This window comes from Hyperoodon ampullatus, assembly GCF_949752795.1.
Source record: "Hyperoodon ampullatus genome assembly, chromosome: 13".
In the NCBI taxonomy this organism is placed as follows: Eukaryota; Metazoa; Chordata; class Mammalia; order Artiodactyla; family Ziphiidae; genus Hyperoodon; species Hyperoodon ampullatus.
This window is the reverse complement of record NC_136926.1, coordinates 89285308-89312401: the sequence shown is the minus strand read 5'-3', so window position 1 is coordinate 89312401 and position 27094 is coordinate 89285308. Positions and strand designations below refer to the sequence as shown.

At 43.0% G+C, this 27094-nt stretch overlaps 1 protein-coding gene across 1 annotated transcript; it reads right to left on the bottom strand.

Moving 5' to 3' along the window:
• Window positions 1-742: 742 nt before the first annotated feature.
• Window positions 743-26792, bottom strand: ADNP2 (ADNP homeobox 2; the record flags this gene model as incomplete). Its single annotated transcript, XM_079717705.1, has 4 exons — window positions 743-4018; window positions 7670-7759; window positions 17898-18018; window positions 26545-26792. 4 exons carry the CDS (start codon window positions 26790-26792, stop codon window positions 743-745), a joined length of 3735 nt encoding a protein of 1244 aa, XP_079573831.1.
• Window positions 26793-27094: the final 302 nt, after the last annotated feature.

Below are 27094 nucleotides of genomic sequence, written 5' to 3'. Positions count from 1 at the left end.
TGAAAAAGAGGGGAAAAGTCTACACTGAGAAGTATTTTTGTACCTACAGAATTACTTTATTTGTAAAATAACTCTTGACTTATGAGCTTTAATACCAGACTTCAGGTTCAGTATATTTTTAACAAATGAAAACATTTGGTTTTCTGAGTTACAGTCAAAAACAGCTATTAGGACAAACCTGAAAAAACGTAAATCAAAAGTATAATCTAATAAGCAAATACCTTACAAGAAGAAATCAGCATAAGTTAATGCAGTGCATCCTTAAGGAACCAGACATGTCACAGGGGCTTCTACTCACTTCTCTAAACATTTACTGTATCATCTGCTGCTACTTGTGAAGCTGAGGGAGAGCAGTTTTAATTCGCAGTTAATCAAGTATTCTGAAACAAGCTGAAATTTCCTTAAATGAAAAACAAACATATATAGATTTCAGTTTTTATCATACGATACTGACACTACTGGGAAAACAAGGCATGCATGAAATATCAAAAGATTTCGTTTACATGACAGGAAAAAATGAAAAACAACTGTTACAAAATCAAGCTGCAGGAAACAATAAATTTGAAAGAACTATTCAGTTCTTTATATAGAAGTCTTTCTGAGCACCTGAAATAAATCTAAAGAGCAGCATAAAGACCACTGAAATTGATTAGTTCAACATACAGTGAAGAAAATAACATTTTAAAAAATCTCAATTGAAAAAGACTACTAATTATCTAGTACTTTAGATTTCCTAATTTTTTTACAAGTTTTGTGGTTCATAGTCAAATTTCAATCTGTGTTTAACATTTTTAAGTTCAGACATATCAAAGCCTAAAAGTACAGAAGGCTTATGATTTTTTATTGCTTTCATGCAAATATACCTTCTTTTTCCAAAAAATGAAGCCACGTCAATTTTCCACACCCATAAGAGTGAGGATAACAGTTCTATTTCCTTTTTACTGGGATATGGTCTCTTGTGGAAATAATCTCTAAGAAACTGCTTTTTTTCTTCATAAGAACGGTCTTCGTATCTTTTGGGATTTAATGCTAAAACCTGGAGAGCGTCGTCATGCACAAGGGGCGCCTCCGTCCTGCCTTCGTTCCTCTGTCTCTTAGAAGGCACGGCGCTCATCACCTTCTCCGGGGACGGCTCTGTGTCAGCGTTCGTGACGAGAGGCCGCTCCGCGCCGTCCCTCTGCTCTTCAGCCCCAAACTGGCCATCAGGCATCTTCCTCTTTACAGAAAAACTGGAGTCGTGTATCACCTCACCGTTGACTAAAAGCAGTTCACTGTTCTCAATAAAATTAGGCTGGACCTGCAGGCCTGAGCTGCTGTCCTTTGGAGCACTGCGGCAGCGCAGCAGATGTATGGCAATGGCTGCCAGAGTCATGTTGCCCGTGTAAACCCCACAGCAGTGGATGCACTTGAAAGCCGGAGATTTCAAAATCGTGTGGACTGTTGGCATGATGTGGTGCCGCTCCTTCAGATGCAGCTCGTACGCCTCAGCCGTCACAAAGGTGCCGAAGCAAAAGGGGCAGGTCAGCGCCTGGTTGCCAGGCCTCCCGGGCGCACCCTCGGTCTGCGGCCTCACTTTGATGTACACGGGCACCAGCGACTTGGAGTGTATCCCAGCCAGGACGGCCAAGTAGACCTCTCGTTCACCCAGCTCCTCCCTGGGCAAGATGGTGATGAAGTCAAGGTGGGGAAACAGCAGGCTGCCATTGGCATCAACATCCAGCTGAAATCCTTTGTCACTGTAGTCCCCGGGCAGTCTCCTCTTCCCGAGGTGCATAGCCCTACTATGCTCTGAGAGGCCTTTAATATCGTGGAAAGTGCACGGGCAGAACACGCACCCCAGGCCGTGCACCAGTAAGTGGCGGATAAGCTCCTCCTCAGAGACTAAGCACTTACAGGACAAACACCGAACTGTTTTCTCTCTCATCCACTTTAGAAACGGTGCACATGCCGCCAACTTTTCCGGCTCCAGGGTTTCGGCGGATTTGGATTCGCTGTGCTTATGTGCCACTTCCATGTGGACCTGGTAGACATTGGAAGGGAAGAGCTCGTTGCAAACTGGACAGGTTTTCCACTGCTTTGCCTGTCTGAGCACCTGATTTGCCTCTGCCACAGACGAAGAAGGCTGAATGAACATATTCTGAGTGGCATTTACCACCACTGGTGGGGAGGGCAGGCTGGCCATGGAGCTGGCCATCTGTGCAGCCGTGCCCGACTGCAGGAGCTGGATGGGCATCTGTGGGGGGGCAACAGTGGCGACACTTCCAGGGGGCACAGGCAAAGTGACAGATACTGGGGCAAGTGTGTATGTGGGGATCCCATTCACTTGTTTCCCTGTGGGTATCAGCTGTCTGAGAATAGAGCCTGACGTTAGGAAAGCGGTGTTTGGCGAAGCCCCGGGTCTAATGGGCTGATGTGCAGGCAGGATGTTGGTACTCACGGACTGATTAAGCTGCAGGACCCCCGGCCTCACCGGCTGGCCCACAGGGAGGACCCCTGACACGACAGGCTGGCTGAGCTGAAGAACACCAGAGTTCATGCCCTGGTTCACAGGGAGAACCCCTGACGAGACCGTCTGGTTGGGAGGAAGGAGCCCAGGTGGGACCACCTGGCCTGCAGGGAGAACCCTCAGTGGGACCGTCTGGCCGGGAGGGAGCACCCGCGGCGGGACCGTCAGCCCCGTGGGGAGCACCCCCGACGGGGCCGTCTGGCCAACGGGGAGCACCCCTGACTGAACCACCTGGCCAGCAGGGAGAACCCCGGAAGTTGCTGTCTGTCCTGAAGGGATAACCCCAGCAGGGGTCATCTGTCCCGCAGGAAGGACCCCTGACGGGACTGTCCGACTCACAGAAATCACCCCTGGCGAGACCGCCTGAAGAACTCCAGGGGTGACAGAGGGGTTGACAGGAAGGACACCAGACGCAACAGGTCTATTTACCGAAAGAACTCCAGGCCCAACTGGTCTGCTTATGGGTCCAACAGGCTGGTTGAGGGGCAAAAGCCCCGGGCGGATGGTCTGGTTTATGGGGAGGACACCAGCTCCGACAGACGTATTTACAGGTCGCACTGGCTGAGTCAAGGGAAGCACGGGAGGCTTTGCTGCCTGATTCAGCGGAACTCCACGAGAGAGAAAGACAGGCTGAGGCGCTGCGGGCGGCAGAGGGAGGCTGCTCTGGCCCACCTGCAGAGGACTGGAGACCAGAGTCACGTGAGACTGGGCAACAGCAGGCGGGGAGTGGGTGAGGCTTCCAGAAGCGCCCGAGGCCACAGTCACCGGAGGGGGTGCACCCTGAACTGGCTGTACCACAGTCTGGCTCTGACTGTTCTGCGGCAAGGCAAGGTGGAAGCAAGGAGATGCGGCTGGGATGCCCGGAGCACTGCTGTTGGGTGGTACAGCCACACGTGCAGCTGGTTTTGGAGCAATATGCATTTGCTTCAAAAGTCCAGTCTTCTTAATATGTTCTGAGATCACAGACCTAAGCTTATTCTCCAAATCCCTGTGTATATCCGACGTCAAGATGTGGTACATTAAAGCATCCTGGCTGCTGGCATTGGCATTGCACTTTTTACAGTAATATCTGTCGGATAGGGGCATCTTCTCTGTAGAACGGGGGTCGTCAGCTCTTGGTTGCTCACCCATCTCCTCAGTTTTCAGGCCAAAGTAGGAATTAATTAAGTGGTGAAAATGGGCTACCAGCACATGCTTCTTCATGCTGTAGTACAGAGTGTTTGAAAAGTTACATTTTAAACATGTAAAACTTATCACATCGCTCCTAGATGGTTTAGTTTCACCTAAAATATTCACAGTGTAGTTCTGGACTTTCCGAGCAGGTGCATGAAACATTCTGAAGTGCCTTCCCACAACTCTGGGTTGAGAGGAAAACACACAGTTTGGACAAGGGATCACCAGCTCTTGGTCAATTTCATCTTCATGGTAACGATGTAAATGATTTTTGAATGAAGTAAGCACTTTTGTGGAGTATTTACAGAGGCTACAACAGTATGGTTTTGTTCGATATCTCTGTTAAAAGAAAAGAAAGTCAAGCATAGTTTAATAAAACTATCAGATGCTACACCTTCTACAGTTGACAAGTATATGATTCTTTTTCTTCTAACTGTCTAGATCTAGTGCTGTGTTATAAGGGAAAAGTACCCACGGATAACGTGTAAATAACACTAGAGAACCCTAATTCAAATTTTCACATGTCACAAAACAGTATTCTTTTCATTTTCTTTCCTTCTCAAACATCTAAAAACGTAACAACTATTCTCAGCATGTAGGCCATACAAACACAGTTTGGTCCCAAAATCACAGCTAGCTGAACCCTGTTTCCAAGCCAGCCATTAAACCACAAATCTCATCACTTAGTCCTATACTTTGAACTGATGCAGTCCTAACTGCAATAATTAAAATAAACTCAATTTTCTGCATGAAAAAGTTATTTTCTCCCCTTCTCATCCCACTTCTCTTACTTCCAAAGTCGTTTTTAGTCCAAATTCTAAAACTCCTGGAATTTATCTAATATAACCAAACCTGCAAACTGTTAACCCCATCACCACTGTCTTCCATTTCCCAGATTCCTGGAGAAGGCAGGAGACACACAGACGGCGCATGGCACAAGCAAGTAGCCAATAAACCATGCGACAAGCTCTGAAGAAAGAGGGACTGTGCCTAACTCACTGTGAATAATCCTGAGGTAAGTTCAGGCCACACTGTAACTCTGTCAGTATGGTAATTCTCTGTAAGGCAAATACGGGAAATTCAACAAGCTTGGGGCACAAGAACAGACATCTGTACAGCAGCTGGCCAACTGAGGAGCACAGTCTGTTCGAGCATCCAGAAAACCTTGCTGGTCTGACAACCTGGAGCAGTATGACAGCCTCCGGACCCCAGAGCTGGTGCCCCAGGAAACACGGGCCCTAGTTTCACAAAGGAGGAAGGTTAAGGTGAGGACAGGTTAAACGCTGGGGCAGAGGCCTTCCCGTTCTGCAACCCTTTTTCCAGCTATTGCAGTGGCCACAGGCCACCCCGCTCCCTCCCAGATCTGTGCTCTCGTGACCACTCTCATACACACACACACATACTCCCCTCCTGTGGGTTTTGTCGCCTTCTCTCCTAGTCATGCCATTTTCCTCTTGGGTCACTGCTCAGAGAAATCACCCAAACTCATTCAACAACATGTTACTACTGCCTTCCCAGCAATTAGAAATCCCAGGTTCTGGCACTTCCAGGAGGATCTATAATAAACCTGGGCAACAGCCAACCACAGATCCCCAAGTAAGAAAAACATTTTTCACTGATTCTGACACACTCTTCCCCCCATATTTTAATATCTCTGAAATCTGAAAACACCTTACAACTGACAGTTCAATGCTGCAACACAGCTTCAGTGTGAAGTATTTCTTTAGTTTCATTAGTGGTTCATTTTAAAACGGTGCATCTTATACTCCACAAAATGCTATACTGAAAAACCAGATACCTAATGAAAATTACACCCAGTTAAAGAGTCAATAGCACTTACTAACAACTTGTTACTATCTGTTAGTATTGAACAGATCTTTGGGTTAAGAAAAGATTTCTTAAATATGACACCATAAGTATGATCCATAATAGAAAACAATGATAAACAGGACTTCATCAAAGTAAGAAATCTGCTCTTTGAAAGACACTGTTTAAAAGATAAAAAGACAAGCCACAAGCTAGGAGACAATATTTGCAAACCACATATCTAATAAAGGACTTGTGTCCAGAATCACTTTTGTGGACATGTTCAAGTCTCAATAAGAAAACATATAACCCAATTTTTAGAAAACTGGCAAAACATTTTAAGCATCAAATACTTTAAAGTAAAGAGGGATCCAGATGCCAAACACACGAAAAGATGCTCAACATCATTAGTCACTAGGGAAATGCAAACTAACACCAGAGCAAATACCACTACAAACCTATTAAAATGGAAAATAAACAGTAAGTCCATAAGCACAAAATCCCTGACAAAATGTTCAGAGAAAAGCTTGTATGTGAAAGTTCTAGGACAGTGACCAGTCAGAAACAATTTGAGCGTGAGACCTTGGTTCACTGTAACAGAGTTAGAAAAAATAACCAAGGAGAGCAGCAGAAAAGAAGTGGAGCCAGGTGTTCTGGGTGCTGGTGGAAATCCTGTCCCCGTGATAGTCCCTGTCTCCCCGTCAGCCTAAGGCCTCAGCCTCAGGTCCCACAACAGCTGGGCTCCATCACCTGATATAACCTGAGCATCTTCGTCCCAAACCCAAAAGTCCAGCACATCTCATTTCTGTGCAGCATGAGCCACATAATCCAGCAGGGTCACACTTTTCTGCTACGGTGCCCGAAACTGTCTCTGTTCACACATCCTATTACCCAGAGACAAATTAAAGCAAGAAGCTACCTACGGCACAGAGAGGGGTAAGGGACTAAACCGAGCAGACAACACAGCCTCCACCAGGCCAGGCAACGGTGGTTTATGGGTTTTTTTCTCAATATGGTATCTACTTAACAAATTCAATCTCCACTCTTTCATACTGTTATTTAACTTTTTATGCCAGGCCCTATTCACCCGAACAAAAAGATAAACTCCCTGAGGAAAAGAACCCTAACTTTCACCTCTTTGTATCAAGCACTCAAAGTTTTACCTACTTTGTAACAGGAATTCAAAATATGTTTCTTGATGAAAAGCATATCATTATACATTATACTGCATGTTACGTTACAGAATCTTTTAAGAATTTGGATGAGAAAAATCAGGGAGGCCCAAGAAAATATTCACAAAGCCAGGGTCTTCAAAGCAAGGCATATTTGAATAGCCATGAGCTGTTCTGAGCAGAATAACCAAATCAAAGCAGTTTCAAGGAATCCTGTATCTGTGGGTAGAAAGGGGAGTTCCGGGTTAAGGAGGAAAAGAGACACAAAATAGAGGCAGAAAGCAGGACTCAGGAGGACAAGGTGACAACGGAAATTTTTTTAAGTAAAATTCTGACAGAAAAATGACTCACTGGCTACAGGAATTTGTTTTTAAAGCCAGAATTCTTAAGGTCAACACGATCTGGCCAAATGGGGTGGGGGAAGCGGTGAGGGGAGACAGTGAAGTCGTATCAGGGACACGCTGGTTTGACGCTGATGAAGGTGCTAGTCCAGCGGCTGGGGGGTAGGAAGGGTTTTCCAGAAGAAAACACTTTAAGGAGGAGAATTCAGCAGTATGTCACATATTTTAGCTCGAATCTGCTTAAGGATGAGGCTTCAAATTATTATAAACTGTGTTCCTCGATTCAAACTCCATATTCTTATTTTAATTTTTGAAACCAGGATGTACCTTCATTACATATAAAGTCATGACATTTCTTTTTACTGAGAATAGTTATATAAATCAGAAGCCCTTCTTACATCAGGGACATATAATAATCAAGGACAAATAATAGTTTCACTACATCACTTTACCAACTTGATAGGCGGAAAACTCTCAAAGCATCAATAATCCTATATTACAAAACGTTTAACTTTGTTTTTCTTTCTACTTCCCTGAATATTTACACTACACCTCCTCCTCCTCCCATTCATTCATCTGCAACCCCAAAACATATGATGTTCCTCAGAACTAAGATGACACTTACCCCCAGGTTCTTAGGAAACATGAAAATCAAAAATAAAAATACATACCACTTTCTTTCCAGAAGGTTCCCAGAGAGAAATATCTCCCCATGATGTGTTATAAAAGTACTTCTCTCCTGGATCAAAGCCTTTAAGGTCCTTTTAAAAAGGGAGAAAAAGAGAGATTATTACATAATTTCAGAAGATAAAGAAATATTTTAATTAGAACCTGATGGGATTACGTGGCACCTAAGAAATCTACTTGGGAAGAGTGAGATGAAAATGCAGCCCATGGCAAGTTGTGACAGAGTTCCCATCAAGTTGGAGACCTGGAGAAAATGCTGAAATAATCCAAGTTAATATTACAGTCTTTGTACCTCAGCAGCGGCCTTTTAATTTATGACAAGTACTTACTGAGTTTACACTTGAATAGTAAATGAATATGTCTTCCGAGTTTTTACAGTGTCTTAAATTCAATGCACATTTTTTTCTTCCTTTCCCATCCTTTCTTGTTTGTAGTTCATTAAGCCGTCCTATTACAGAGTTGATTTCCTTCCTGGCCGTACTTGTTAGGGTGCTGGATTTTTTTCCATGTCTTTAGTCTTCCGTAAATTCAAAAATATATATAAATATATATATATATTTTTTTTTTTTTTTTTTTTTTTTTTTTTTTTTTGCAGTACACGGGCCTCTCACTGTTGTGTCCTCTCCCGTTGCGGAGCACAGGCTCCGGACACGCACGCTCAGCGGCCATGGCTCACGGGCTCAGCCGCTCCGCGGCATGTGGGATCTTCCCGGACCGGGGCACGAACCCGCGTCCCCTGCATCGGCAGGCGGACTCTCAACCACTGCGCCACCAGGGAAGCCCCAATATATATATTTTTTAAAGAGTAACAGTTTTGTAAGAAATAAACAGATGAGATTTCCACAAGTAAGTTCTGAAAGACAGAAACTGCATGAGCAGACACTGTCTTCCATCAGCGCGAGCACCACAGAGAAGTGTCAGGGTGGGGAATGACGTAGGGGCTCAAGTGTGTGGCTAACACCACCACAGGGACGGCAAGAGGGAAAGGGACGTGACTCTAAGACCCTAAAGCCAGATGCAGCAGGGTCCAGACTGAATTCCATTTCAAAGAGACAGAGTGTGAAAAATATTTGGGGGGAACTGGAGAAATCTGAATATGGACTGGGTATTAGACAGGATGAACATTTAATGACACAGAAAGATGAAGGTAACTGAAAAAAGCATGCAATAAAAGAGTGTGAGTGAGCTCACTGTGCTAAATACTACACACATTTATATTTATATGTTTACACACATACAGAAAGAGAAAGCTAAACCTCTGAATGGTAGGTACGTGGCATTTAATATTTTTATTTTCTAAAGAAATGATAGGGCTTCCCTGGTGGCGCAGTGGTTGAGAGTCCGCCTGCCGATGCAGGGGACACGGATTCGTGCCCCGGTCCGGGAGGATCCCGCGTGCCGCGGAGCGGCTGGGCCCGTGGGCCATGGCGGCTGGGCCTGCCCTCCGGAGCCTGTGCTCTGCAGCGGGAGAGGCCACAACGGTGAGAAGCCCGCGTACCGCAAAAACAAAAAAAAAGAAATGATAACCTGTACTTTCTAACTTTCACAGTATATATTACTGGGGTTTTTTTAATAATAAGATTATTTTAATATAAAATAATTAGTTAAGCCAAAGAATGACAATTAATATCACATCTGCCTTGGACTATACCTAGGCTAATACACTGCCACCAAGTCAATTCAGAAGTAGAGAAAAGTGCAAATTATTACAAGGATTTAAATTGGATAAAACACTGCTTTTATTGTGAGGTTTGTAACATATATAGAGGTAAAATATATGACAACAATAGCACAAAGCTGGAAGGGGAAATGAAAGCATGCTGCTGTAAGGTTCTATACTATACATAAAGCAGTATTATATGAGGAAGGTACCCACAAAGTATAGCTGATAAGCCAGAAATGGAGATAATATGGAATCATAAAAATATTCATCCAAACGAAAGCAGAAAAAGAATAAAAAGAACAAAGAACAGATGAGATAGGTAAAAACAAACAGCGAGGTGGGAGATTTAAACCCAATCATGTCAACAATCACATTAAATAACAGGGGTTGGTAAACTGTTTCTTAAAGAGTCAGACGATAAATATTTAAGGCTTTGACAGCCATGCAGTCTCTGTTTGATACAACTACTCAATCCCACCATCGTGCACAAAAGCAGCCATAGACAATATGTAAACACTAATAAGTATGGCTATATTCCAAGAAAGTTTATTTACAAAATGGGCAGCAAGCCAGATTTGGCCCATGGGTCATAGTTTGCCTACCTCTGGTCTAAACACTCAAACAAGAGGTAGAGAATGTCAGATTGGGTTAAAAACCACGATCCAATCATGTGCTGTCTACGAAAGTCTCACTTCAAATACAAAAACAGCAAATTTATCAATGCCTGCAACTTTCTCTGAAATGCATCAAAAAATAAGATAAAATGATGAGTGTAGATATATATTCATGTTAATTTTGTAGACTTTACGTGGTAGGTACATGGGTTTTCACAGTACAACCCTTTCAGTATTTCTGTAGGCTTAAATTTTTCATAAGAAAATACTGCAAAAGGAAGAGGGAAGCAGTAATGTTCTATCACAGGCGATGAGAAGGGTTTAAAGGAAAGAGCACTTTCCATTGTCAGATGCAGGAAGAGCAGTAAGAAAAAAACACAATTATTAGGAAATAAATGGATTAAGAATATTTCAATATATGTTTGTACATAAAATGTAGAAACATAGATGAACACATTTTTTAAAATCTGTTTATACATATATAGGTCTCAGAAGACTGACATGGGGTGGGTTCAGTGCACTCTTTTTGTTTAAGCTTCCCTAATTTAGATGCAGCAACCCCAAATTTGTAAACATTGGTTGAAATGTTCTCATCTAATCTGTAACTTGATGCAAAGAAGTTAAGTGCACGAGTTGCCTGAGAAATGGCAGCTCTGAGCAGAACAGCACAGAAAGGAACGTGGTGCAGTGCAGTGAGAAGCAAGTGCAAGAGTGGTCAAGCTTTTGCACCGAAGGCAGACCCTTGGGGCTTCTACGAGGGGAGAACAGTACCTCCAGGAAGAGCCTCAGAGTAGACAGGATGCAACAGAAGACTGGTAGGAAAAAAAGGCTTACAAGGTAATAACCCACAAGGCGACAAAAAGGCGAAAATGATCATGGATCCAAATTTCTACTAGACAGTCAACATTAATTCCTTCTATCTCATCCTCCCTCAATAAATCTGATAGATACTTTGAAACTCTAACCTAGGGACCTTCTTTTTTTAATCCCCTTTTTCCCTACCGCTTCCTTCAAAGGTTTCTGGCCTCCATGTGACAGTATTTGTATCTCTGATAGCTGTTAACTGAGAAAACAGAGGATGACAAAAGCTGATAGGAAGAGTAATACTTTTAAATAAATTTGGATAATATTAATCACCTCAGTATCTATGAACATTTGATATATAACAGTAATTTAATGGGACAGATTACTTTCAATTCTCAGACAATGCTTCATTTGAATTTGCAGCCACCAGAGAAATTGGAGTAACTCCCTAATAACTTCATGATTCCTCAAGGGTCCACATCATACATTAGAAATCTCTCCTCTAAGCAACATACACATCATACACAGAAAGAACATCCAATGTCTCTTCCACTTTCCCACTGATTACATTTGTGGTTTTTTGTTTTTCTGTTTTTTTTTAATCAAGCAACCCAGTACTAGTTTCCTGTACATTTTAATGAGATTCAAGGGATGGGCCTGCCTAATGAGGCTGACCAAGCAATGAAAAGGATGGTCAGGACTGATCCCTGATGTGGGTCCAGCACACTCAAGACATGCCACATACTCTCCTAGCACGAGTTCTGAAAAAAAACTTCCTTTAGGGTTTTACATGGGGAAACCTGAGTAAAATAATGAAGGTAATCGAAAACACACTAAGGGCAAGTGCAGAAGAAACTAACACACCATTGTAAAGCAATTATACTCCAATAAAGATGTTAAAAAGAAAAAAAGAAAAAAGTTGGAGAGCTCACACTTCCCAATTTCAAAACTTATCACAAAACTACGGTAATCAAAACAGTGTAATACTAACATAAGGATAGACACATAGATTAATGGACTAGAATTGAGAGTTCAGAAATAAATCCATTCATCTATGGCCAAATCATTTTCGACAAGGCTGCCAAGTCCATTCAATGTGGGAAAAATTAGTCAAATAAATGGCACTGAGACAACTGGATTTCCACATGCAAAAGAATAAAGTTAGACCCCTATATCACACCATATACAAAATTAATTCAAAATGGATCAAAACCTAAACAAAAAGAACTACAACCATAAAACTCTTAGGGAAAAAAAAGGAGAAAATCTTCTTGACTTGAATTTGGCAATGGATTCTTAGATACTACATAGAAAGCATTGCAAACACAAAAATAAATTGGACCTCATCAAAATTTAAAACTTTTGTGCATCAAGATATTATCAAGAAAGTAAAAAGAATGGGAGAAGATATCTACAAAACATATCTAATAACGGTTTAATATCCAGAACACATAAAAAACTACAACTCAACAACAAAAGGACAAACAATCCAATTTAAAAATGGGCAAGAGTTGAATACAAATCTCCAAAGATACACAAAGGTGCAATAAGCACATGAAAAGATGCTCAACATCATTAGTGGCCACAATGGCGAGGACGGGAGAGAAAGAGGGAGAGACTGAGAGAACAAATGTTAGCAAGGCTGTGGGTAAACTGGACCCCTCATTCATGGCTGGTGGGAACTGAAAAAGGTGCAGCCACTGTGGAAACAGTTAGGTGGTTCCTCAAAAAGCTAAACAATTATTACATGACCCAGCAATTCTCTGAGGTATATACCCTAAAACTGAAAACAGGGACTCAAACAGATACCTGTGAGCCAAAGTTCACCACAGTATTATTCACAACCGCCAAAAGATGGAATCAACCCAAGTGTCTATCAACAGATGAACTGATAAAATGTGGTATGTGCTTACATAATGGAATATTACTTGGCCATAAAAAGGAGTTAAGATTTTGACACATGCCACACATAGATGAACTTTGAAAACATTAAGCTAGTGAAATAAGCCAGTCACAAAAGGACCAATACTGCATGATTCCACTCACATGAATTATTTTTAATAGGCAAATCTATAGAGACATAAAGTAGATTACAGGTTATCAGAGGCTGGGGTGGGGCATGGGGAGTTACTACTTAAAGGTTACTGAGTTTGTTTGAGATGATGAAAATCTAGTTGCAAAATAGTGTGAAAATAATTAATGCTACTGAACTGTACACTTAAAAATAGCTAAAATGCGGAATTCCTTGGTGGTCCAGTGGTTAGGACTAAGAGCTTTCACTGCCAGGGCCCAGGTTCGATCCCTGGTCAGGGAAATAACATCCCACAAGCCGTGCAGCGCGGCCCCAAAAAAAGGCTAAAATGGCAAATTTTATGTTATATATATCTTACCATAATAAAAAAATTCTATAAATACACTTGGAGGATTTAAGAGAAAAAAGAGGTTAAAATGTTTCATTACTTATTTTATACTGATTACATACTGAAATAATATTTTCAACATGAGGTTAAATAACTAAATTTTTTTTAACTAAATTAAAAAAATAAAGAACTGGGAAAGTTTTCAAAACGACCGATGCAGTTGCACAGAGCCCTGTGCTCACAGGCCAGTGCTGGGGTGTAATCCCTGTTGTCAGCATTTTGAAAGTGTTAATAATTTCATCTTTGAATTTGTTTTATAAAGTGAAGTCTAATAGGACCATGGAGCATGTGTCAGGGGCCTGAAGCATCAGCTCACGTGTGGTCCTACCTCCACTGTCCTAGGACAGATTCTGTCCCTGCTCTCGGTCTCCACAACCCTCCAAACTCCCCTCAGCCTGCAACCACTCCTAGACTCTTGTCCACCACCTGGGGCAATAACCAAGTTGTCAAGAGGTCCATATTCCCCAGTCGCCCTGGTGGGAGCCAGGCACGGACTCGGGGAGAGGAGGAGGAAGGTGGTAACCAGCCCAGCCCTGGACTGGCAGCACCAAGGTGTTTGGCAGATAACTTGGGGCCATGAGCCCACCCTGGATCCAGGTAACAGAAGCATCCTGACACAGAAGTTGCAATCTCTTGGGAGTCACCCATCTGCTGTGGGTTGGGACAGTGCACCTGTGGGGCCTGTCCATGGCCCCGCATTTTCATTTTGCACAGTGCCCTCCAAATTATGTAGCTAGCCTTTAATTTAACTGATCAAATGTTAACTTTTTTTTAAATATCTTGATCTAATTTATTTTTTAAATTTTTATTTTATTTATTTATTTTTGGCTGCATTGGGTCTTCATTGCTGCACGTGGGCTTTCTCCAGTTGCAGTGAGCAGGGGCTACTCTTCGTTGTGGTGGGCAGGCTTCTCGTTGCGGTGGCTTCTCTTGTTGTGGAGCATGGGGTCTATGCACGCGGGCTTCAGTAGTTGTGGCACAAGAACTGGTAGTTGTGGCTCACGGGCTCTCGAGCGCAGGCTCAGGAGTTGTGGCGCACAGGCTTAGTTGCTCCGCGGATGTGGGATCTTCCTGAACCAGAGCTTGAACCCATGTCCCCTGCCTTGGCAGGCGGATTCTTAACCACTGGGCCACCAGGGAAGCCCCCAAATGTTAACTTTTTAAAAAACCCTTCAAGATACTCCAAGGAGTAGCAGGGTTTAGATCTATTTTTAGAAAAGGAGATAAGGTTCTTGGAAGAGCCTATTTCCCCTAAGATTCACTTTTCTCAGCCAGGCTTTTGACAAGAACTGTACAGCCTACAATTTGAGGGCCTAAATCTTAGGATAAGTGGAGTTGTATACACCTTGGAAATCAGAGAAGGCAGAGTGATTTCTCACTATGAAACCTGAAATGCTGGCTAAGGAAATGGAAAGAACCACGTGGGCAGGTATTCCCAGGGCTGACTCTCTGTAAGCGCCCACAGACTTCAGATAAATTCCCTCTTGCTTAACTTGGTCAGTACTGGTTTTCGTTGCTTGAGACCAAGAGACTCTAAATAATACAATGGATTAAGAATAAATGCATTTGACATGGAAAGAAGTTCTTCATATGAGATTCAGTGAAAAGTAAGAACAAAGCTACTAGGACAGTATTTTATATAGTTAGATCAAGTCCTGTTTCTAAAAATCTGGAAAGATATAACAGTGTTTACCATGGAGATTCTGGGGTAACGGTTTACAAGTGAGTCATTATTTTTTTCCTCTAAGTTTGTGTATATTTTCTTATTTTTCTATAATGAACTTCTACATTGCTTGAATTTTCAAAAATTTTTCAAAATATAGGACCAACTACAAATTAATAAAACAAAAATTTTCCCCCAAAAGAATTAGTAAAATTTAACCCAATAGTTAATTAACTAACAATTCTGATATGCCATTCAAATCTCTTACTTTTCTCTTGTGAAGTATGTACGTTTCTGTGTCACTATAGTCTTGGAAAGAAAAAGTAAACAGTCCTGAACAAATTCAGATGAGTAAACAATTCTTAGGCTGACTGAGGAAGCAAGTTAGTGAGGAATGTCCAGTTTTTACGCCATGTCAAAAACAAAGGACTCCAGGATGAAAAATTTTAGTTGTTACTGGCATTTTACCTAAAAATAAAACTAATTCTGTAACAAAATTCCATTTAAAAAGTAAATTCACATTAAAGGAGACTAAAGACAGATGACAAGCAAAGGCAACACCTGACCCTAGATTGGGTCCACCAATGACAGGGGGAAAAATGCTATAAATGATGAGACAAAAATGTCATATCAATGTTAAATTTACCTAAGTTGATAACCATCCTGTGGCAATATAAGAAACTAATCTTATTCTTAGAAAACACACACTTTAAGTATTTAGGTAATAAGGGTCATGAGATAAGCAACCTACTTAAGTGGCTCAGGGAAAAATACTACACACACAGCACAAGCAAGAGTGTGCAAATATTAAAGCAAATGGGAGAAAATGTTAACAACTGGTAAGTCTGGGTAAAGGGTAATGAGTGTTCCCTGTACTATTTTTATTCTTGTAACTATTCTGTAAGTTTGAATTATTATTTCCAAATAGAACACTTTTTTAAAAAACTGAATTCACTTGGCCTAGTTTGATGGGGGTTAATCAACTGGGTTGTGATTCTAAATTCCATGTTCCTGAAATACTCTTTCTAATTCCACTGGAGAATCTTATCTTTAAAAACACGGGGACTTCCCTGGCGGTCCAGTGGTTAAGACTCTGTGTTTCTATTGCAGGGGGCACGGGTTCTATCCCTGGCTGGGGAACTAATATCCCTCATGCCATACGGCACGACCAAAAATAAATAAATAAATACACAAATAAAAACAAACAAAAAACAGTTCAAATCCCATCTCCTCCATAAAGGCTGTTCTAGCCTCCTCAGCTAGAAGTGATCTGTCTGTTTCTCACTATGATTGTTTCAAGTTTGTCTCAGCTCCTGCTAGACTGTCAACCCCCTTCAACGGTAAGTATCCTGACTAATTCTCTACATTCCTTAGAATGAGGACACTGAGGCCCAAAGAGTAACCGATTTGCCCAAGGTCACACCATTAGCTACTAGCCAGGACTAAAATGAAAGCCATGCCTTTATCCCCCAAATATTCCAAAAAGAGTTTCAGTCTGTTACTGAAGGCACTGCTATACCTTCAGGGTATATTTTTTGAGCATCTACCACGTGCCAGGCACCATTCCAAAAACTTTCTCATACGTTATCATTTGAAATTTCCTCAGTCTATACATATTGTGCTCTTAGCTTGTTATTTTTATGTTCTCTGCAAATATTAAACTCGCATACTTATCTATTATTAATGGACAATGTGTCCACTATCTACCTTCTCAAACCTGTCTCCAAAAAATTATCCTGCTTTCTTCCTCATGCATAAAATATGACTTACAGACAGAGCTGCACAAACAATGACAGTACTCTCACTTTAAGGCTGTTCTTGAACAATGTGTCTAAGAGCTTCCAATTCAGTATCTCTCCCAACCTTTTATTTCCAAATAAACTTTCAGGCACAGTCTGCGATTAAAAGTACTTCTCTACTTGGGTTTTACTTTCATTCATTCATTTGAAAAATATTTGTTAAAAAATATATATATGTTAAGCATGTACAGGTAATAGAGTGGATAACAAAACAATGTGGTCCATGCCTTCTAACATTCAAGTGAGGGATACAGATAAACAAATAACATCAGGTATTGCAGGAGTTCTGAAGAAAAACAGAACAGGTAAGATAACAAAGTGAAAAGGGCAGCATTTTAGGGGGAAGATCTCTCTGGGGTGGTAATGTTTGAAGATAACTATTTGAGGTCTTTCTTTCAGAAATTTTACTTTAGAGCAAAAATCAATTCTGACCATTAATGAGAATCCTGGTTAAGTATTGGTCTTTCAGCATCAGAACACCTGAACACCTTTTTATAAATAAAAGTCAATCTGGTTCAAAGTCTGAGATTTGAAAATTTAGAAACTGAACTCTTCCCAGGCCAATAACACCTTGAATTGAATTCTTCACAAGTCTGAAAAATTCAAAGCAGACACGGTCCCTATTTCAATAGCTATGAATTAAACATGCATAGAATTATAAGTGGCTATAAAGCTACAAAGCAAGCTTTATTTAACAATTTTTATTTCTTTATGCCAGCCATACATTCTCAAGTTATAAGAAAAGATAAAATTATATGAGAACATAATTTATCAATAAAGTGTGTGACTGTGACCTTAATTTTTAAACTTTTGTAAGACTGAATGTATTAAATTCACAAATCAGAAAAAAACAGAAGAAAACAAACAACCCTATCATACAAGTATGCATCCCCATTTGACGATCACTCTAACAATACTGGAAAATTGAGTTAGTTTTCTTCTGCTAAAATAATTTATATAATTCAAGACGTTCCCCTCAAAGATCAAGAACAAAGATATGTTGCAACTAATGACTATAAACGGTCCCTCCTAAAAGTAAGGTTAAAAACTGGAAGAGCCTCAAGTAGCCCACTTTAAGTCAAAGACATGAATAAAAACGAATGCTATTCCCATGCCTCATTTCAAGAGTCGGCAATCTCCATCTTGAGGCATCTTACCCATTCTCCAAAACCTCCCAGTTCAAATCTCACCACCCCCAGTATCTCCAATATTACTGTCTTCTCTTAATCTGTTACTTATGTCTTCTTACCTTCAGCAACTCCTTGCAGGTGTCAAGCCCAATATCCACAAGAATACTTTTCACCTTTTTCCGTACCTTCCTGATGTTGTCAAGATTCTCCACGGGAATTTGAAACATTTTTGAAATTTTCCTTAAAAGGGAAGAAAACAAAACTGTAATAAGTGCATATACACATACACGCACACACACACACACACACGTAAAAATTTTTAAAACAGGGCTGGTAAAGCAGAGTAATTTTTATTCTGGGACAATTAGATTTCCACATACCAAAGAATGAAGTTGGACTCTTCTCTTATACCATACACAAAAATTAACTCAAAATGGATCATACATGCACATGCACAAGGTGAAATTTTAAAACTCTCAGAAGAAAACATAGGCATAAATCTTCATGACCTTGGATTTGGCAATGGATTCTTAGATATGACACCAAAAAGCACTAGCAACAAAAGAAAAAATAGATAAGTTGGACTTCATCAAAATTAAAGACCTACTGGCTTTGAAGGAAACCATCAAAAAAGCGAAAAGAGAATCCACAAAATGGGAGAAAATATTTGTAAATCTTATTTCTGATAAGAAACATATCCAGAATACATAAAGAACTCTTGTAACAATAATTAAAAGGCAAATAAATAACCCAACTTAAAAATGGGCAAAGGGGACTTCCCTGGTGGCGCAGTGGTTAACAAGCCACCTGCCAATGCAGGGGACACAGGTTCAATCCCTGGTCTGGGAAGATCCCACAAACCGCGGAGCAACTAAGCCCGTGGGCCACAACTACTGAGCCCATAAGCCACAACTAAAGAGAAGCCCTCGTGCCTCAACTAAAGATCCCACGTGCCTCAACGAAGATCCTGTGTGAGGGAACATTATGCTATGTGAAAGGAGCCAGACACCAAGGACCACATATTATATGATTCAATGTATATGAAGTATCCAGAACAGACAAATCTATAGAGACAGAAAGGAGAATACTGGTTGCTTAAGGCTGAGGTGGACTGGAAGGTGATGGCTAAGGAGAACAGGGTTTCCTTTTGGAATAATGACAATATTCTAAAATCGACTGTGGTGATGTATGCACAGCTCTGTGAACCTACTAAAAGCCACTTAGTAAGTACACTTTAAATAGGTGACCTGGGGACTTCCCTGGTGGTCCAGCGGTTAAGACTCCACGCTCCCAATGCCGGGAGCCTGGGTTCGATCCCTGGTCAGGGAACTAGATCCTGCAGGCCGCGACTAAAGATCCCGCGTGCCTCAATGAAGAGCCCATGTGCCGCAACTAAGACCCGGCAGAGCCAAACAAACAAACAAATAAATAAATAAATAATTTTTTTAAAAAAGGTTAAGTGTATGGTATGTAAATTACTTCTCCATAAAGCTGTTTTTAAAATACCTGAAAAAGCATAAAATTAAAATAAATCCTGTGGTACTTGACCATGATAAGAGGTATAGCTGTGACCTCATAATTTTTAACACATACATAGATTAAAAATAAATACATTTGTTAATGTGTCTGTGTATATTGTATAGCTCTGTCCACTGAGAGAGCCTGGAAGCAGTTACACAGCCCAGTAGCAGTGAGCACTCCTTGGCCCCAAATCTTTTTTTTTTTTAATTTTATTTATTTATTTACTTATTTTTGGCTGCATGGGGTCTTTGCTGCTGCGTGCAGGCTTTCTCTAGTTGCGGACAGAGGAGGCTAGTCTTCATTGCGGTACGCGGGCTTCTCATTGCGGTGGCTTCTCTTGTTGCAGGGCATGGGCTCAGTAGTTGTGGCAGACGGGCTCAGTTGTTGTGGCTCACAGGCTCTAGAGTGCAGGCTCAGTAGTTGTGGCTCATGAGCTTAGTTGCTCCACAGCATGTGGGATCTTCCCAGACCAGGGCTCGAACCCGTGTCCCCTGCATTGGCAGGTAGATTCTTAACCACTGTGCCACCTGGGAAGTCCCTCAAATCTTACTTTCTAAATACCACTTTCCATTAAAAGGAAACAGGGCTCCTTGGAAAAAACGGCTGATTCTAGGGCTGGAGCACATAAAAGACAAGATGAGCCTAGAATGTCTTATGCCAGAAAATAACGAAGTTGCTCAAAGAATGGTGAGACATGTCAAAAGGACTCAAAAGAAGTCAGCTTGAAGACGTTCCCACAAGCCAAATATGGGACAATGTGGGTACCAAATAAGTAATGACAATAACAGATTAACCTGTGGCACTGAATTTTCCAAAGATAGTGTAACAGTATCTCCCATCCCACATGCTTTCCTTAAAATATGTCCTTGACACTCCTCCCAAAAAGTAGGGGCATCTATGCTCCCACCCTTTGAACCTGGGCAGAACTTTGTGGCAACCTCAGCCACTGAAGTATGGCAGAAGTAATGCCATGTGAATTCCAAAGGTAGACCATAAAAATGCCACATGCTTTTGCCTGCCCTCTGTGTACCATTACTCTTGGAATCTAGACTCCTTATTGTAAGAAGTTCAACTAGCCCACATGGAGAGGTTCCACATCAACCAGCAGACACAAGAGTGAAGATGCTCTACAGCCTGCAGCTGTCCAGTCACCCTGAGCCTTTGAGTCTTTCCAGATGAGGCCCCAGACATTGTGGAATATAAACAAGCCATCCTCCCTGCTCCCACCTGAACTCCTGACCCAAAGAATTACTGAGATTTTTAAATAAAATATTTCAGTCTACAAAGTTTTGGGGTGGTTTGGTATTAAGAAATAGTAACCAAAATATAACCCACTAGAATATAAACTTAAGTCCATGGTAACATAAACAATTTAATAAATTGAAAGTTTAGTGAGGAATGGGATATGTTACATGGTTTCCAAGCATCTCCCCACAAAATACTTGTTAATAACCAAAGGGGAAAGTGTAATTCACAGAAGTCTGGCAGACATTCAGTTAAGAGACACTACAAAATACCTAACCTGCAATCTTCAAAAGTGTCCAGATGATACAAGGGAGCACTATTCATAATAGCCAAATGTGGAAATAACCCAAGTGTCCACCAAATGGTGAATGGATGAACAAAATATGGCATACCCATACCACAGAATACTATCTGGCAACAGAAGTAACTAGGTACTGATGCACGCTACATGAATGAATCTCGAAAACATGATGCTAAGTGAAAGAAGCCAGACGCAAAAGTCCTCATACTGTCTGATTCCATTTACATGAAATGTTCAGAAAAGACAAATCTACAGAGATAGAAGGTAGATTAGCAGTCAGCTGCGGGTGGGAACAGGTAGTAACTGCACATGGATAGGTTTTTGGGGAGAGTGCTGAAAATGTTCTAATATTAGATTGTGTTGTTGGTTGCACAACTCTGTAAATTTACTAAAAATCAACTAATTATACACTTAGAAAAAGATCATGGAAGGAAAAACTAAGAACTGTTCCAGATTGAGAGAGACTAAAGATAACTAAATACAATGCGCAATTCTAACTAGATTCTTTACTATAAATGATGTTATTGGAACAACTGACAAAACTTCAATGGAGTCTGAGGATTAGATGGTAATAAACTGATATCCTAATTTTGATGGTTGTGTTCTGGATATATATGAGAATGTTCTTATTGTAGGAAACAGACAATATTGGGGGTAACGTGGCATCATTTTTGTCAACTTAGTTTCAAATGATTCAGGGGAAGAAGTTCTTTGTACTGTACTTGCAACTTTCTATAAATCTGAAACTATTTCAAAAAAGGTTTTAATGTGCAAGCTATAAAACAAAATCAGTTAAACTCGAGTTAAAGAAATGCCAGGTAAAAAAATGAATGCCAATTTTCTATTATCAAAACAGTAACTTAAAGATTGATAATATCCACTGGTAGTGAGGATAAGTAGAAAAACCGTAATTTCTACATGTTTAGAGGACAACCGGCAGTATCTTCCAGGATTTTAAATAACCATTTCTGTAAGTCTGCAACTCCACTTCTATACCCTCTTATAACCCCTTCTCCCTCAAGGATAAGCTTGGTGTCCCTCCGAGGAATTCCCAGAGTGGCCAGTTTATACTTATTTCATCGCACTCACCTCACTACGTTGTAATTATTTACTTCTATACCTATTTTCCCTATTGGACTGAACTTCTTCAGGGCAGGAATCGTTTTCTTTGCACATCTGGGCCTATCACTGAGGTTCAAAATGCAAAGGATATGGAGGGTTGGTGAGTTGGAGTCCAAGACATTCCAAGCGAATAGATCAGCATCAGAAAATGACTGAGGTAAGGTAGTAAAAGTCTGAATATACTGGGCAAAAGGTAAGTAAAACCAAAAAGGTGGACTGGAATAAAACGAGATGAGTAGGGCAGGGAGGGTTAACAGCGGGAGGACCTTTTCGTGGGTAATAAAGAAACATGAAGTATTTGAGAAGCTGATTTGGAATGGACACGCTTTTCAGACAAGTTATCTATGTGAAAAGTATATCTCAGGCTCAGTAGAAAGTGAGCTTGAAGGATCATTTATTATTTTAGAACTGGGAGATATAAAAATCATAGGAAGTAAAGTTAAAAATAATAAAATTAGGGCTTCCCTGGTGGCACAGTGGTTGAGAGTCCGCCTGCCGATGCAGGGGACACGGGTTCGTGCCCCGGTCCGGGAAGATCCCGCATGCCGCGGAGCGGCTGGGCCCGTGAGCCATGGCCGCTGAGCCTGCGTGTCCGGAGCCTGTGCTCCGCAACGGGAGAGGCCACAACAGTGAGAGGCCCGCGTACCGCCAAAAAAAAAACTAATAATAAAATTATTAACAATAAAATTCACTGAATTGAGTTCTAGGCTTCAAAAGCATAATTTAACAGAGGAGCTGTCAAGAACCTCGTGGTGGCATTCCTAAATATTAAGCACAAGGTCACTTTCAAGCCCAGACTGGCCTCCTTGGCCAGAGCAAAGCCTCAACAAAAAGCCTTCTTCACGCTTCCCACTCACTCTACCAGACCTGCCGTTATCTCCCCCTTGAAGCCCCACTGTCCTATCCTTTGGGGTCCTTCTTTCCCCAAAGCTGGTAAATAGGATTGTCCAAGGTTAAGACCACCATCCACATATATCCAAAACAAAAAAGCTAAATTTTTTGCTTGCAAAGAAATCTGGCCTTCCGTAGCAAGTGCTGATCTTCTCACAGTTTTGAGAAGCAAGGAACACGGGGATCGGTACACTGTCACGCAGTTTAGGGATTGGCCGATTTTCACAGCATGGTTCCCAAGGCTGCTACTGACAGGCCGGCCCTCAGGAGGAAGGCACTGAAGAGAGGCTTCCAGTGACTAGGCAAGTTTTAGAGGGCTCTGCAGTTACTTGTTCAAGGCTTGGGAGGAGGACCAAGGAAGTCTGTCTTCTTGAATTTGGAGAATAGGAGCTTTTTCTTCTCAACTGTAAGTGCCCCCATTCCCTCATCATTGCTATTGTGGTTGCCCGCCCCCTCCCAAAACAAATACACAGATCCATTCTTAATTTAAAAAAAAAAAAAAAAAGTTTCCCCTTTTCAGCAGTTTGCTGTTTTAGGGAAACCAAGTAAAGATAAAAAATAAAACATCGGTAAATCACAGAAGTTTCATAACCTTAAAACAATTCTTTCAAAATCCTTGGTCGGGCTTCCCTGGTGGCGCAGTGGTTGAGAGTCCGCCTGCCGATGCAGGGGACACGGGTTCGTGCCCCGGTCCGGGAAGATCCCACATGCAGCGGAGCGGCTGGGTCCGTGAGCCATGGCCGCTGAGCCTGCGCGTCCGGAGCCTGTGCTCCGCAACGGGAGAGGCCACAACAGTGAGAGGCCCACATACCGCGAAAAAAAAAAAATCCTTGGTCTACTGTTGCCAATCACTCTGGGGAACAGAAGGTGACTTTTACCATTATTTCTCCATTCTAAGAGATGAAAGATTCCATAGAGGACCTAGTGGATTAATTAACTAGGAGAGAAGTTGTTCAATGCTTCCATATCTATAGATCCTTTATTGATGCTGTTCTCTATATATTCTTAGTACTCAATTAAATCTGTATCTTCACCATTAGGAAACAGCAGGCTAATACAGCTGCACTAATCTATCAACCTCTGTTCACAGTAAATTACCTTTAATTTCAGTGTGTGGTAGACACTGAACTACCAAAAATTGCGCTGATGTGCACAAGAAAATATTACTTCCCAAAGAGGCACTTAAAGGGTTTCTTTCGTTGCTTTTTAGTATCATGATTTAAGAATATTCCATTATTGAAAAAAATACACTACAAAAAAGAAAATCATTCAGGTAATAAATAATACTTTTTAAAGCCACAGAACTTTCTTTTGAGTTCCTGTGAAATCTAAGTTCTAAAAAGACTTCACTTCAGAAGCAACCCTACACAATCATCTCACGAGCAAAAGATTCTGGAGCTGCGCTGCCTGAGTTCAAATCAGCTCCACAGTTGACTAGCTGTGTGATCTTTGACAAGTCACTTAATCCTGGGGCCTCAGTTCCTTCTGTGAAACAGGGACTGCACAGCTACTCTGAGAAGTGCTTTTGAGAAAGAACAGTCTAATACAAGAAAAGCACTTAGAACATAAGACTGTGAGTTTGCCATTATCTAACTCCAAAAAAATCTAAATGAAATATCCCAACTATTGGAAGACAGGTTTGTTGTTTTTTGTTTTTAAGTAACTTTAAAAACACATAAATAGGGCTTCCCTGGTGGCGCAGTGGTTGAGAGTCTGCCTGCCGATGCAGGGGACATGGGTTCGTGCCCCGGTCCGGGAAGATCCCGCATGCTGTGGAGCGGCTGGGCCCGTGAGCCATGGCTGCTGAGCCTGCGCGTCCAGAGCCTGTGCTCCGCAATGGGAGAGGCCACAACAGTGAGAGGCCCGCGTACCGCAAAAAAACACAAAAAAACAAAAAAAAAAACACATAAATATTCAGGGATTTCCCAGGGGGCGCAGTGGATAAGAATCCGCCTGCCAATGCAGGGGACACGGGTTCGAGCCCTGGTCCGGGAAGATCCCACATGTCGCGGAGCAACTACGTCTGTGCGCCACAACTACTGAAGCCCGGGAGCCACAACTACTGAAGCCCGCACGCCTAAAGCCCGTGACCCGCAACAAAAGAAGCCACTGCAAAAAGAAGCCCACGCACCGCAAGGAAGAGAAGCCCCGGCTCGCCGCAACTAGAGAAAGCCCGCGCGCAGCAACGAAGACCCAACGCAGCCATTAATTAATTAATTAATTAATTAAAAAAAAAAACATAGTATTTATACAATACATGAAAGCAAGATTCAAAGGTCTGGGTTCAAACACAGGAAGACCCCTTCTCAGACTTGTGGCCTTCAGCAAGTCATCATCTTCCAGTCAGTCTCCCCACTTGTAACACACTGCCCTAACAGGTGTGTGACATCCAGAGTGGCGGCCACGGCAGAAAGCTGGGGCGTGACCCCTCAAAGGGACTTCAACCACAAATTCACCAAAAGCATATCGCAAACCTGGGTTCAACTTAAAAAGGTGTCCCAGATCTCTCCAGCTAAAAATCCTGTAACAACTCCACCTTCACCTCCCGTCACCGACCTTCAATTCCTAACCCTAAATCCAGCTCCCACGTCCTCACCACTGCTCAGACGGACAAGTGAGCATCTCCGCCCCACTCCGGTCCATCCTCCAGGCCAGCACCAGTTCCCTTCCTGCACACAGGTTTGTCACTTGCACGCCTAAAGACCACTGGCTCAACACAGCTGCATCTCCAACCAGAATATCAAAGTTCGTTCAGCTCTAAGTAAGTCACGCATGCATTACTTGACTTCCAAAGATGAACACGCACTTCCCACAAGACGCACTTTTCACGCGGTCCTCTCCCCAAGACGCTCCCCACAACCTTGACTCTCCGCCCCACCTATCTGGCGAGACCTGGGTACCCGCCGGTGTCTGCCGGCACTTGCCCATCTGCATTGTAAATCACCACACAGAAGAGTCCTTCAGGTCTCAAGAGGCTGCCATTACCCATTCCATTCAATTAGAACGAGTTTTAAGAGCATTCAGGTAAGCCTCCCATTCAAATTCAAAGAAAATACTTTAAATATTTAACTACTTATCATTTTGCAACTGTGTACAGGGTGAACTGGTGGCTACAGGTTTGGACGCTCCAAAGCCAAGTGAGAGGAGAAATTCTGCACACAGACTGTACGTCAACGCAGTAAGCGACATATGAAAAGTTAAAACGTTCATGTCAACAACTGCATGTGGTCAATATGCAGGGGTGAAGGAACTGGGCTTTGCTACCGGCTGTTCTCTCCTCCTGAGAGACAGCCGCCACAGGGCAGGCCGGGTGAGCTCGCATCCGCTCGGCCCGCGTCCGCACTCGCTCCGGGCGGCTCCCCGGGTCCCCGTCCCGCCGCCCTCCGCACGCCCGGCCCTCCCCTGCCGCCGCCCAGTCCCCGAGTCCCCCTCACCCCGGTCCCGTCCCCCCGCCCCGCCCCCCGAACCCCCATCCCCGCCCCCTCCCCACCCCCGGCCCCCACGTGACTCGGACGAACGACGGGCGCCCTTCTGGCGGCGAGCCCCGCGCCGGGAGAACGTCGCGGGATTCGTGAGGCGGCCCCGGGCCGCGAGGTGTGGGCGGGATGGGGCGGGGCCGCCGCCGGGACTTCGCTGGCCGGGCCGGGCCGGGCCGGGCCAGGGGCGTCGGCGCGGGCCGGGGTTACCTACCGCTGGGCGACCGCAGCGGCGCTGCGTCCCCCGCTGCTCTCGCCGCACCCGCTGGGGCCCCGCGCCCGCCCGCCTCAGCCCCGCGCGGCGAGACTCCAGCTCGGCGCGCGCCCACCCCGCGCGACCCCGTCCCCTCCTCCCAGCTCGGCCAGAAAGAGAAAATGGCGCTCGATTGGCCTCCGGAAGTGACGCGCGCCCTCATTTGCATGCCGGTGCAGCCAGCCAATGGGGGAAGAGTGTGCATGGGACCCCTGGGCACTGCCCCACAGGCCCCTAGGGGCCCCTGTCTTAAGCTGGACTGGAGACTCAGCAGTGGGAATGGGGGTCTGTATTGAAGCTCCCTCCCCTCACCCCCCTCCTGCCACAGTGGACTGGCCTGCCAGCCTCTCACCAGCATCTGTGCAAACTCTCGTGAGAGTTTGAGAGGGTGATGATGTCATTTGAGGGGGTGGGGCGAGTGTGTCGTATCACGTGACCAATCACGTGGGTTCACCAGAGCTTTGATTTCATTTGCATGGGGTGGGGTGGAGCTAGTGGCAGCAGCAG